Source organism: Cygnus olor, chromosome 7 (assembly GCF_009769625.2).
Source record: "Cygnus olor isolate bCygOlo1 chromosome 7, bCygOlo1.pri.v2, whole genome shotgun sequence".
Taxonomy (NCBI): Eukaryota; Metazoa; Chordata; class Aves; order Anseriformes; family Anatidae; genus Cygnus; species Cygnus olor.
Genome location: NC_049175.1, coordinates 35557171 through 35571737, shown reverse-complemented (window position 1 = coordinate 35571737; position 14567 = coordinate 35557171). Strand labels below are relative to the sequence as shown.

The 14567-nt window shown below is 40.6% G+C and overlaps 1 protein-coding gene across 3 annotated transcripts in view; it reads right to left on the bottom strand.

The window, feature by feature from the left end:
• Positions 1 to 14567, bottom strand: part of DOCK1 (dedicator of cytokinesis 1) — a 283861-nt gene that overhangs the window by 73972 nt on the left and 195322 nt on the right. For all 3 annotated transcript variants that reach the window (XM_040563057.1, XM_040563058.1, XM_040563056.1), the window contains exons 30-32: positions 8660 to 8738; positions 7940 to 8040; positions 4685 to 4743 (exon numbers count right to left, since the gene is read on the bottom strand). In XM_040563057.1, coding sequence (XP_040418991.1) covers positions 4685 to 4743; positions 7940 to 8040; positions 8660 to 8738 — 239 coding nt within the window. The remainder of the gene's footprint in view (positions 1 to 4684; positions 4744 to 7939; positions 8041 to 8659; positions 8739 to 14567) is intronic.

Below are 14567 nucleotides of genomic sequence, written 5' to 3'. Positions count from 1 at the left end.
TACAACGGCAAACGCAGGGTCCTGCACCTAGGGCAGAATAACCCCACGCACCGGTAGGGTAGGGGCTGACCTGCTGGGAAGCAGTCCTGTGGAGAGGGACCTGGGGGTCCTGGTGGCCAGCAGGCTGACCAAGAGCCAGCAGTGTGCCCTTGTGACCAAGAAGGCCAACAGGATCCTGGGGTACATTCAGAAGAGTGTTGCCAGCAGGTCGAGGGAGGTGATCCTCTCATCCTGCACAACCCTGGTGAGGCCACACCTGGAGCACTGTGTCCAGGTCTGGGCTCCCCAGTACAAGAGGACATGGAGCTACTGGGGAGAGTCTAGAGGAAAGCTACTAAGATGATGAGGGGACTGGAGCATCGGGCATATGAGGAGAGGCTGAGAGAGCTGAGCCTGTGTAGCCTGGAGAAGAGAAGACTGAGAGGGGATCTTATTAATGTGTATAAATATCCAAACTGAGGAGTCTCCTTCTCTGGAGATATTCAAAACCTGCCTGGAGGTGATCCTGTGCAATGTGCTCTGGGTGACCCTGCTTGGCAGGGGGGTTGGACCAGGTAAACTCCAGAGGTTCCTTCCAACCTCAACCATTCTGTGATCGTGTGATTATCAGAAAGCATTAAAATCACAGTGCACTGCATAAAATCCCTCGCCTGCTACATGAAACCCACCCCTGCGCCTGCGGGGATGTGGCTGCTCCCCCTGAGCTCCTCAGATCAGCTGCACAGGGAACCACGGGAAGCGATGTGCTGCTGTGGGTGGTACCTGCCAGCTTTGGACATGAGGAGTAATGCAAACAAAGTGTTCATCCACCAACTGGGTGAAGTGGGAGAGGGTTGGAGCCCAACTGTCACCCGTCTTATACCATGGCATACAGCAGCAATGTGATGGCACACGCATGTACATGCTAGGATGATGTTACCCTGTGCAACGCTGTGCCACAAGACAAAGCATCAGAGCGACAACCAAAGGCAGTGATCCTGCTCTGGAGCCCGAGAGCATGCAGTGCAGCTGCCTGTCACACGCAGCACTTGCTGATAAACAACCGAACAATGAATTCTCCTTTTTTTCCCCCAGGAGTGTAGGAACTCCCACGTAGACATTTAATATGTGACAAGTCTGGGAGAAAACTGAGGCCTCTCTTCTGAAAACCAAATTGTGCATCTGCTTTTAAAACCACATTCAAAAACTATTTTTTTGGATATGTAAAAACTCCTCCTCATAGTGACTTCTGCCTTGCCATGAGATATGCTAGAGACCGCTCACACAACAGCAGCAAACTTCCTTGGGTGAACTAAAATCCAGGTGCTTTCTTTATCTGATAAACTGTGTGATTTACATTTCCCAGGTTCTCCTAATTTACTTTTGGGCCACAAAAAACACTGAAAAATTTGCCATCAACCTCACCTCTGACTTAAGCCGGCTCTGAACACGCATAACAAATACAGAGAATGTTATTTGTAATGACTTCTATCTATATAATGCTCAAAGTTCAGGGCTATTTTTAACTCTAGCCTTCCTTCCAATGACATTAACGTCTCTGTCAAGACACCTTTTCTGACGTCAAGTCCTCGGAGGGACCGCTGGGCTGGTGACCAGCTCGCTGCATGACAGCACCAGCAATAATTTCACTTCTTCGTCACGAATTTTACTCTCCATCTTCTTCTAGCTGGTTCAATAAGAGCAATGCTTTCTGATCTCTCTTTCCTCGATCAACTTATCATGAGGAGATAAATATATATATATATATATATATATATATATATATCTTCTTCAACACTTCACTGTTGAAACTACTAACCATTGAAAAATGGTATACATACCCTAGCATCAAACTCTGTTTTGTATATGCTGAACTGCACCACACTTTTAAGTGCACGCTGTTTGATTCCCTACATTTACCAAGACAGATGCCACAGCTTTCCTTAGGTTTCTGTGACACATACTGTCTCACTCAGGTCTAAGGTGCCCCAGTGCTAACAAAACAGTGACTCAAAATAATGTATTATTTTAAAGTTGAGGTTGTGATATGGAAAGAAAAAAGCCTACCAAGACTAATATACATTGTTTTTGGTGCACACAAGAAAATGAAAGCCTTGCAGTGCTTTCAGAAAGCCAGCGCAGCAAGGGCTCTACACACTGGGACTATGCTCCCCGAAGCCGTCCTCATTGCTTCTGCATCAGAGCTCTCAAATTTAAAGCCTTCATGATCAAATCTAGCAAGGTATCAGACAGCACAGTTACAACGAGGATTTAAGTAGAAAATCTGTTAAGCTGGATCTCTTATACATGGTTCCCTGTTGAAAACAAAAACCTTATTCGTAAATTACAGGTATTTAAAGTGTGTGCACACAGTTACGTATTGTTGTACTCCACTATATATGCTCTTTTGTATAACTACAGTAGGAAGGCCAGAATATTGCAGCCAACACTGCATCAGAAATACACAGGCAAGGATAACCTTTTAGAGTTTGCATTTTACTATTTAATTTCAGAAAATAAATTATACTCTTAAATGTGCATCACAGCTACTGGACTGTCTTATTCCCAATGGGGAAGTTTTAACTCCGCAAGTGTTATATGTTAACGACGGCATTTGTGAACAAAAAATGATGAGCTAAAATGAGAATTTGAGGCTTATCCATGCCCTTTAATACATAAATCAAAAGTCAAAGTTATTTGTCTTTATCATATCTTATGCACAATGACAGACAGTCATAAAAAATTATACGCTCAAGCATATGCAAGAATTATAGGTTTTCACTTTTGATTTTGTTTCTGAACATATACATTAATAATTTGACTAATGTAGTGAAACTCCTAAGATAAAAGTGTCAAGCACACTACAATCAATTCCCCTGCAGTGGTAAGTCAGTATTATTTCTTAATTGATGCTGTGACATACATGAGATTGGTGAAGAGCCAGAAGTTAAACATGATCAGCATTGACTATCTGTATTACAAAGAAGCTGAGAAAAAGAAAGCTTCTCATTATGAAAAGTACAAAGGCCTTGTTGGATTGGGGTCCTGGCTCTGATTTACCTTTCTCCTGCAGCTTTTGTTGGGAAGAGCAGCAATTTACCAACTCCCTCAACATATGCAATTTCAGAATTAATGATCCCAGGCACTTAGGGAATCACGGACATTAGAGATAGAAGAGGTCAGGGAGCCATCTACATAGGTAACATCAGTTTATAATGGAGAAACCAAAAGTACGTCTAAAACTCTATCAAAAATAAAAAGGCTTTCCTGACAGAAATGTTGAAGGAAACTTGCACCCCCCACCCGCTGCCAATCAATTCACAAAGTGCTGCTGGAAATGATTAGCATCTCCCTGTTAATGGTGAAAAACTGAACCCAGAAGCTACTAAATAACCTGTCCTAGAGCAGCCAACATCAGCAACAGTAGTAAAAAGCATTACACGCTCTATAGCCCCCAGGTTGAGTAAAATAACCTCATGTAACAATAGCCAGATATATAGCTATGTACGCAAACATCCCTACTTTCAGTCTGCTAAATGCCAGGAAAAGCAGACAAGGTTGAAGAATCCAAAGACGCTAGAGAAATGAGGAAAAATAACAGACGAATACATGACTGTAAGCACAGAGCAGTGAAGGATTTGGTTAATAACTGACAAAGAAGCTGCCAGAGTCCTGAGCTGGCTGACCCAGCATCAGTCACGGTCCTGGTATCATTATCTGTCTGTCAAGTCCCATATCAGGTGTGCATTATGCTTTAATCTGGTCTCCAGGCACTTAAGTCACAAAAGATGCTTCTAATAAAAAGTGATTTCAGCTGCTCTTGGAAGGCTTTTTTCATCATTCCAGCAGAATGGATGCAAACTCTGCGATATCAAATAATTATGAGCCCTTGCATTCCCTTCTTTTATATATGCTGATTTTTTTTTTCAAGTTTCAGCAAAAACAGTTCAGCTAGAGATATAAGTGAAAGGGCAAACACATTTATTTCTGATAATTTAAGGAACTTTTGATAATACTCAGACACAGCTGAAGTGTCTCCACTGTTAAGCTCAGGAAAATGAAATCTGACAGATGAGTACACTCAGGTCGCAGTAAATACTCAGTGCTCATGAAATTCAATCCCTGTATAGCTAAATTATACCCACAGAATAGATGCAAAGTTGAGACAGGCAGATATGCCTAATTTACCCACCAACTCCAGGGATGTCCAAGTTCCCATTCTTTGCTGATCTCCCTAAGTCATTCTGATATAGCCAAACAAGACTGAAAATCAGACTTTAAGCTCAATTTCCAGGCTACTGATATCCCTCGGACACATTCATTTTGCTCTAGTTCCAGTTACTTTATCTACGTGTATGTGTCTGTGCACACATCCGTACGTATTTCTATGTGTGCGTGTATTTATAGAGAAAAAAATGAGAGTAAAAGCCATTCAACAGATATCACTGCAACCGCTTCTTTTTATTTACTGTGAGGTTGAATACCATTAAAAAACCTAAGATATGTAAACATTGACTAGTTATGTATCTTCCCAGACGGCAAAATCAGTGTGCAGAGGAGGCTTTATTTGTTAAATCACCTGCTTCCTAAATGCCTTTTGGAAGCCTAACGTTATTTCAAGAGAAAGCAGGCTTGTTTCATCTGTACCTTGGTTTATACAAACACTGGGTGAAAACATTAAGCAACAGGCGTTCGCGTTACTTACCCAGATTATACCACATGTCCCTGATTTCAAAACCAATCTGCCTTCTCATATCGCCGTATCTTAAAAAGAGAGCAAAAACCACATTTTTCTTTTTAAATCTGACCAACATTCTCCGAATTCAAATGATATCAATAACTCTACATCACCTCCCTCACCCAGCTCAGCAATGCGCCTATAAATGCTGAACCGCGCAGAATTCGAACAGGTGGAAGGGGAGGCCGACTTGTTCAGGACACCCCAAGATGCAGCCATGCAGCAGCAGCTTGCTCCCTCACCTCGTGTTCCTAGCTCTCCTTCGGAAGACCTCAAAATTTCAACGCCCTGCACCAAATTTCCACTTACTAAAGAGAGAACACAAAACATTCACCTGTGCAAACCTCTCTTTGCTACATTTTCTGATTACCTAACTGTCCTCTGGGACACGTGGGCGGTTACAGAGATTAATTGTGAGCATTTGCAATTTTCTTAACAGTGATGGCTGGAGGAAGCATGACAGAGAGCTTCACGGCCTAAGGCGCTATTTTATTTTTACACACACTCTTAGCATCGCGTTGTCCTAGAAAATAAAACCAGAAGCACTTGTGACATCTTGTACACTGATGTGCAGAATCACAAAGAAAATGTTTCTGTGCTGCAGACTGAGGGGATTTCTGTCCTGTGGGCCAGAGCAAAGCAAGAGGGCACAGCAGTTCCCATGCCAATGCGGAGCTGGAGACTGCTCCTTCCCCTTGCTGCTCAACCCACATCCTGCTCTGTGGGGACACTGGTGCCACCAGCACCCCACCACCCACGTGTATTAATGCTCTGCTCCCTCGCCACGTTAATGACAGGAAAGCTTAATGAACGGGAAACATCTTATTGACTTCACTAATGACTGGATCAGGACCATCAACCTTCCTATGATTCTGTGTAACGAGCTCCAACAAACTGTTTGCTATCCAGACTATTTGTATGTTGAAGACCATTAATTGAATAACGGGATGAGCAAAACAGTAGTATCTGGCAACTTGTGGGATTTCTGGGAATATAGCGAGATGCCCTGTCATTAGTAAGGATTAAAGATATTTCTCTGTATCATTAAAGTCTGTTATTATCTAACATTCAAATGCAATGTTAGCAAAACCTACAAATTACAATAATTAGATTTTAATTATTAAATATTTAACATATTGAGATATATACTTGAAACAGAGGGTGAGTGTGATATTGAGCTAAGTTATTATTTATATCTCTTTGGCACAGAATTAATAGTGGTTTCACAGAGCAATAAAAGTTAGTGCTTCCAAACCATACATTTATTGCATCTGAAGACATTTACTATCTTGGTTTTTGTCCCAGAACATGATTTAACTGAAAATAATAACTTGTGAAAACATTATAAATAGAGATTTACAATTTAGCAAACTTCATTAAGTAACCACTTCAATGACTTAATGTATTTACTTATATCGGCTGTGAGTAATGCCTGTTTATTTCTTGAAATCCTTCAACGAGATATACTGCCCCATTTAATATAAAAATCACTTGGAGAAAATTTCCATCCAAGGATCCATCTCATCCTCACAAAGAGGAAAATCAGTCCACGTGTGTATTTCACAGGCATTTCCAGTCCAGCCACAGCCCTGTTGGTTTTTGCCCAGATCAGGAGTCTGGTTGGGACTAAAATGCTCGTGGAGGTGCACACGAACATTGGGCAGAAAGCACCGGGTGCGAAAAAGATGCAGGACCGTGAGCAGCCACGGTTTTGATCCCTCTGCTTTTCAACTGATTGTGATTGAAGTACTTTGAGGTTTGTAAGCCTCCTTTATAAACTTAATTATAAAAGAGTTTGTATCACTGATCCCATTTTGAGCAAAAGCACTGTTCATAAATTGTAACTCTAATGAAATGAGATTTACCTTGCTGTACAAAAGCATTTTGATTTCCCTTTGCCAAACTGTAACTACAATGTTATTTATATTTATATCACAAGTGCAAAACCCTGAGCTCTGTTTGACATCACTTCTCCACTGAACTTGTAAATATTCCTGTTTCATCAAGGAAGCCCCATGAGTCATATGTATGTGTGCTGGATCACACGGTGCTGAAAAATTCTGTTTTAACACCCAGCGAAAGCACAGCTTCCGAAGAAAGCACCTCAAAACTCGCGATGGAGTGGACGAGTTCGAAGGGCAAAACTTTGCTGTTGGGGAAAAAAAAACAACGCAGACACAGCCCTGAAGTTTCTGGTCAAAGACTGCAACCCACACAGGGCTGCCAGTTAAAGCAAAAAACCTTTTAAATCACATTTCAGTGCAGCAGTGATAAACTCTTCCCATTCTCACTGCAGTATCTCTTATCATAATAACACACAAAAAGGCTTCCATTTAGAAAGTGAAGTAATACAAAATACACCCTCTCTCTCTACACAGATCTATAATGTATATTATACGTATAAGCAGGCTAAGCTGGGCTTGCTCTGGGAATCATAGCTTTGAAACTGTCCATTTTTGTGCATTAACTGTGGTAACCTGATTAAACATGGAAACAAACTGCTTTTGCAGGCATTCTTTACAAATATTAATGGCACAGAAACAGAATCCACACATACGGTCTGAAAACATTTTACTGGCTTTTTTCCGTGCTTGCTGTCTAGTTAATGACAGGGTCCTCTACACTGGAAGCCCAATGAAATGTAGGAAAAATGCATACATTAAAATATTCATGCTCAGGTCTTTTCTCTTTTGACAGGTTTCATTTGCTGTGGGATTCTGAATAGAAATCAGATAGTTCAAGCTCCCCGGTCAGAGGTAGGCAATGTAATCCCTTTTAACCAAGAAAGCATACAAGGCTGCAGTTATACAAACCCATTCTTCAGGGACATCACGGGGAAACTGTCTGTAGTTACGAAAATTCACTCTAAAGGCCGTCAGGGATTAAGCAATAAAGAGTGCACGTAAAATGAGATTAGAATAATCACAAAGCTAAAGTGATTTAAAAATGCAGTTTTATAATATGTTAATACTTCTGAAAAGTCTTGACTTTATGAATATCCTGCAGTATAAAATACTGTCTTCATCAGTAATGAATCATGTAATTTAGATCTTGATTCAAGGGTAGAACACATGCAATACTTGATTCATGTTTTTAAAACCAACCTTTCATTATACCGTGATTGCATCTCAATTTGAATGGATTTAGCTAAGAAATTAAACTAAAATTATGTTAATAGACCTCAAGTTCTTGTCCATGATTTAGATGACGAATAGGACTTACTTGTTAAGTATTTTTGCTCTCTTAGCACTTGAAAAATTCTCCAGTTGTAAAGACTCTTGCGTGAGAAAAGCAACAGCTAGGTGGAAGTAGTTGTTCCAAAGCTGAAAGGCCCCAGAAAGACAAGAACAGATATCATTAATTCTCTGAAATGCTTTTTCTGCATATCTACAAAACATCCTAGAAGAATCTAAGTTATTCACGTACAGATTTCTAGGTGAAAATAACACACACCACACAGGCATTGTTTCTTGATATATTCTTGGTACATCTTCTCATTGTGTTTGTGTTTCCAGGAAACATTTCCCATCTACAAATCCCGAATGATTATGTGTTGACGATTCAAGTAAAATCAAATATGAGTACATAAATCTGGGTGGTGGTGGGAGAAAAAGGAAAAAGGACCCAGACTCAGGCTGCACATTTGACTCAACAACTCTACTAAAGCAACTGCTTTAGATAGGGGAGGACACCCCTTTTTGCTGTTCCTGAAGGAAAGGAGGAGTTTTCTGCGGGTGCTCTCAGTAAGACTTGGTACTGTTGTAGGATGAGACCCACATGACAAAAGGATCAGGAATACGTGCTGAACCTGAAATGCCTTAAGTGGGCTTCCAGGGTTCACGGTGACATACACACATACAACAGTAGTATGAGTTTGGGACAGAAACTTCTTACAATATTAAGACTACTCCCTGAGACATTGTTTGGTGTTTCTTTTCTTACCTGTAACTCAAAGTTGGCTTGATCAAGAAATTTTTTGTTTAGCATATCTGCATACTGATTAATTGCTCGCAGGAAGACTCTGAAAGATCAGGAGAAAATTACATAATTACACACTCTTCGGTAGCACCTTTGTACGTTTGGCATCCCAATTAGACAAAAATCTGAGTCTGTCTGGAAAGTGAAATTTGTAGCTGTTACTTGAAAAGCAGTGTGATCTCACCACTGGTAGGCGTACGGAATTATATGCAGATGTTCTCAAAATTAATCAAGCAAATCAGCATATGCAGAGTAAAGAAACAAGGAATGTTTGGGATAAATCACTTGTCTTTAAAATATCTCATGATAATCAGGAGATCATTAAAATTCAGTTTATTAGAAAAAAGTCTATTAGTTTTTTAAAGCTGCAGTATCTTCATGTTGTAGCTAACCTGGAGCTGAAATTGTCTGGATTTTAACTTGCAGGTGAAGCAAAACGTGTTTTTAAACAAATATGAGGCAGACGCTATTTTACTTACTGAACAAAAACATATAAAAATGCTCTTGAAAGACAGCCTTCAAAATATTGTTCAATGTTCTACTTCTAAAACGCTAATTTACTCCCTAGTACAGTTTATTGCTTCTCTGAAAAGGTTGCTTGTTAAATTGCAATAGAAGCTGACTTGACAAGCTTTAAAAATAAAACCAAATGGCATAGCATAAGTAGGTCACTACATATTCATGGTGCTGAAAAGTAAACATATTATTCTCTGGTATCCTAATCTCCATTCTCAAATAAACATTAGATTCCTCCTGAAGACTCTAAATTTATGGTATGAAACTGCCAGCTAATGCCAAACGAGCTCGTCTTTTCAGCAAACTGTCTGTCTGTGATACAGATTTATGTCTCCTGAAAGTACCAGTAATGATAAAAACCACTCATAAAATGTACAACTTTTTCCCCTCCCCCCCAACAGCAATCTCTAAGAAGAGATTTGCACTACTGGATACAAATAACAGTTAATCTTTCTATGGGCTGACAAAAAAAAAAAAATCAGATTTTTTTAAAACATTAGAAACAGTTAGATCTTTTATTGAATTTAAGATACCTACTGACCCTTCCTGGAAAAAAAAAAAAAGACCATTATCATTAAGCTAAATGTTTGTTAGCTCAAGTGAAGTAAAACCTCTAGATAACACACAGACATCAGCACGGTATGAGAGATTATTCACATATACCAAGTAAATTACACAAGGCACGACTTTTGACATCGCTGGGACGCGTCTCTACTATAAAGTTGGATTACCCCCACAGTAGTTCCACTGGAGGAGAAAGAAAGTATCCAAAAATGAAAAGAAAAAGTAAGTAGATAAAAGAAAGCTCAAAAGAAAATGTAAGATTGAAGAATATGTAAAATAGAATAGCATATATAAAAAGCCCACACGTGTAGGTACATTTATCTACACATACACATATGAAAAAATACCTCTCTCTATACACATACATACATTTCACAATATCACTTTTTATACCTAAACATCTCATTTGCATCCTTACACTTGTGCCCAGCACATGCAGAGATGCATTTCAGGAACAGCACTCCGCGCATTATTCACCAGTAACTTTGTCAGGGGATATATTTGGAAACTTCATTAGGGGATTTTATAAATGCGATGACTTCAGCATACACAATAACACACTGCAGACGGATTTTAGATCTATGATTCAATTACTGAGCTGTAGCGTATACTAAGATTGAATCTAAAGTTATCCGTGTAATCAGAATATCAACAATTTGGTATGTAGACTTATGTCCTGTTTTGTTTTGAAAGCCTGACGATACCAGGAGATCCGCAAGGCTTCCCAGAAGGATCAGTGATTTACCACAGCAGGAAGGGCTATCTAATGCTCCTCGCCTTACGAAGATAAAATCAGTTCCAATACAGGGAGGATTATGCCTACAATTTAATTATGTTGCCTCAAGACATCACTGTAATGTATTCAATCTGCTCCATCTAATTAAGCTTTGGAACAATCTCATTACTTATATACCATTATTTTACTTTAAATTGTAGCTCTCATTTTTCCCCTATATTAATTCCAGTGCCTACAAATAAACAACAAATAGTGCAGAATCTCCTGTACCTTGCAACAGAAGAAGGACTAAACCACGACACACCTGTAAAACTCTAATTGCCAGCAAACACCCCCATCCCCTTTAGCCCATGTGCTACCCGTGGTTGGACTGCTTTAGGAGGGTAGGTGTTCCTCCCAAATTCCTTCAGCAGAGCATCCAAAGAAGAGACGCAGAGATTTAAGTGTTGATTTTTTAATTATTCAAGCCCCATTTTAATTTTCATTTGATTTGATGATACACTCACTCCTTCTGTTACTGTGAAATAAAGCAGAATAACCAAAAACCAGTTCGACTCCCACAACTTCCTGGCACAATTAAAGGCACCAAAACGACTTCTCTCATGACTGAGCTCACGGAGCGTTCTAGCATCTTTCACTACCTCCGATGTCAAGAGAAAAGAAGGAAACTTTGATGATTTTATCTGAAGAGGTTGATTTTGAGAATATATATTAAAATATTACCACTGAGATGTAGCAAGTTGTACAGCACTCTTGGACAATTATGAGGATTCCATCACACAGCACTCCTCCTTTACCTCGGTGTAAAGTTCTGTCGTTATGGGAAGCCAGCAAAGGAAAGGCTGGGTTTAGGTACTTTTCTGTAACGCTGGGATCACCGACTCCTGGCCACCTCACGTTCTCTCACACACTCACACAGAAGTGAGGAGAGGTGCCGCCCAGATGGCAAGCTGAGCCAGGATCTCAAAAACAGGAGCTGAAACAGGAGCTCAGAGGGCATGTCAACATTCTGGAATAATATGGAAGAAAATGCCATGACTTGGTTCCTCTTAGCTGGAAAATACCGATATTGAACCGGGACAGAAGGTGCCTGAGCATCCTCTAGAAGCAAATTGATGTAGGAGAATGCAAACAACACGACCAACCCACAGCAGATTCTTTCCATTATTTGTTTCAGAAAACTTTCCATTAGGTTGATCTCCATGCTTAAACCGAAGCAGACAGATACGAGCCACCTGCTCTTGCTCTTCTGATACACTACAGTGAAGAGGGGTGATTAAAAAAAAAACACAAGAAAAAACAGAAAGATGGCAGAGAAATCATCAGGTTTCTGGAAAGCATCTTAAGGATGCAGATAAGTCAAATCCACTGCTGACTAGAAATTGTTCTGCAGATGTTGCACAGAAGTATTGAAATCAACTGTCGCTGAGAAAAAAAGTATTTTCACCTGGAATATTCAAATGCTTTCCTGTGAACGAGCTGCAATTCAGTGACAAAGAATCAAAAGAAATAACAACGGACCTGGCAAAAGTACAACGGTCTTGCTGGCCTGCTTCACCACTGCAGTACAACGCTCAGCCGTGTGGTTCGTCAACAAGAAAGATGATTTCTCTGAAGAGATCATGTAGATAGAATAAAATTTTGCTCAGTGAATTCTTGGCTGTACTGCAGGAAATGGCACGTTATCATCTGTGAAGTTTGCTGCAAATCATGGTTCAAGTTTATGCCCCTACAAAATTCTAAAGTAGAAACTGTTTATGAATAATTCCAGGTGTTAGTCCAATACTCTTCCTCTTCCAATGCAGGTACTTGCAACAGCTTCACTGTTAAAGTTGTAGAAACTGGAAAAAAATAGGGAAAGCTGGCTTCTCAGAACAGGCAGAATTAAGACAATTGCATCAGTTCTGTACTGCAAAATAAGCCGGCTGCTGCTAACACCTATAAGGATGAAAGGTGTACTTGGACATGGCTGGGCCCGCAGAGGAGTCATCAAAATACCTCCTGTGTTCGATGGAGATCTTCAATCTGCAGTGGCATACCTTTCCTTGGTGTAATTAATAACGAAGATCAGCGTCTAGTTGCACATGCATACAGAGAAGTGCTTTGCTTGAACTTCAGTCTTGATTAACGAAAGAAGTTATCCATGTCAGGAAGAGCCACAGAAGTTAAAACCTTGAGTGAGAGAGAAGCTGAGAGCCTAGGACCGATCACAACGTACCCTGCTACAACCCAGAGAATGTCACAAACAGTAAGGAAACCTACTGCTAACATATTGGACGAGATTTGTTGGGCAAAAGACTTTATCAAACCAATTAAAAGAAGGAAATTAGCATTTCTCCAGATGGGATCGAAATAGAAGGAATTTGATTACCGAAGACAATCACTTGCTAAAGGGCAACAAAAACCACAACTACCAGCCTGGACTGATGAGGTTTACGGTGTGCTGAGCCCCTGAGGATGGATGGTGCTGGGGCTGGCTCCCACACACATCAGCAGCTTTCTGCTGTGCTCATAACGGAGGTCTGTTGAGGCAGGGACTGTCTCCTGCTGCCTGTGATTAGATAGCGTCTAGCAGAGGAAGGCTCCACACCCTCGTCAGGATTTCTTGACATTTTATCCCTGTTCATATACTTGCTGATAAGACGCCTTATCAGTTCTTTATAAACCAGGAGGAATAATCATCTGCACCGGCACACGGTGGAAGACTGAAAAGCGTGTTAGTGAACGGTGGCACCAAAACCACTGAACACCACCGTGCCACCACGCTGCGGACTGCTCGGCCTAGCTGTAAAAGGAAAAGGGGTGTCTGAGACAGGAACAAATAGTTCCCAAACAAAATAGGAAATACCTTGGGATGCTAAGGACTGGCCACTGAGAGCAGAAATTCTCCTAAATACGTTAGAGGAGCAGTACTGAGAAGAGGAGCAGACAGGAGAAACAGGCAAAGAACATATAACTGATGGCATAGAGCACCTCAAAAGTATCCTGGGAACTTGCTGTTCTAAAGACATTGCTTCTTTGTTTCCTTAAAACCAAAACAGAAGTAAACAGGTGAAGCAACCGTCTGAGACACGGCTGGGGATCACTCACCTCGCCCTGCCTTGGGCAGAAGGACAGGTCAGTCCTCATTTCTTCAACAGTTTCTCCTCATTTATGGCCCTCAATCCAGAGTCAATAAATCCATTCATATGCTGCTGGTTCAAGCCGTAAACACAACCTCAATTGCAACTACCGTGTATTTTTACTGTTATTGATTATTAATCACATTCAGAGGTCTCACAGGTGGTTAGCTGGTGTGTGGATGCACACTTGGAGATTGCTCCCCCAAATAATGCGGACATTTATGCTTTGATTCTGTAATTTTACCTTCGTAGAGAGGCCCTTCTTCCCATATACAACCTCACTGAGGCCAGGAGCTTGTTCCTATTTATCAAATCTAGACTTGCAGTGGTAATAATAAATGAGGAAGGGACAAAGGGACTCAATTTAGAAGTGTAACAGCAGTCACGGTGCCAAACACCTCTTCCCCTGCTTTCTCAGGTACAGTCAGTTTTTCCTTCTCCTTCTCTTATAATTAATCAAGTGCCCTGATTTGCTTGTTCACTCCTGTTTAAAGATGTTTTATGCCCCATTTTCCTTCCATTTCACGCGGTGCTGCGGCACACCTAGCGCATCCCTAACACACGCATAGATCAGCTACCTCTGAAAAAGGTTGTTTTTTTCGAGAACGAACCTACAGAGATATTCCAAAAGTAGAAACATTCTTACAGCACGTTCTGTTTTGTACATCATCTGATTAGATCTAGCATCCAGGGGCTCAGGTTTACACTACAAGCACAAAAGACTTAGGACACGAAAACATGGAAAGAGTGCAAGCTGCAAGTGTGTTCCCCGGTACTGCTCCTTAAGGGAACATCAAAAAAGCAGAAGGAAAGTACCAAGGAGCAAAAGAATGGATGGATTCCCTAATGACAGAATAACTATCTAAACAAGAATGTATAGATACAGCTTAAAATAATTTAGGTTTAGCTGGTAATTCAATAAAAGAGGGAATTT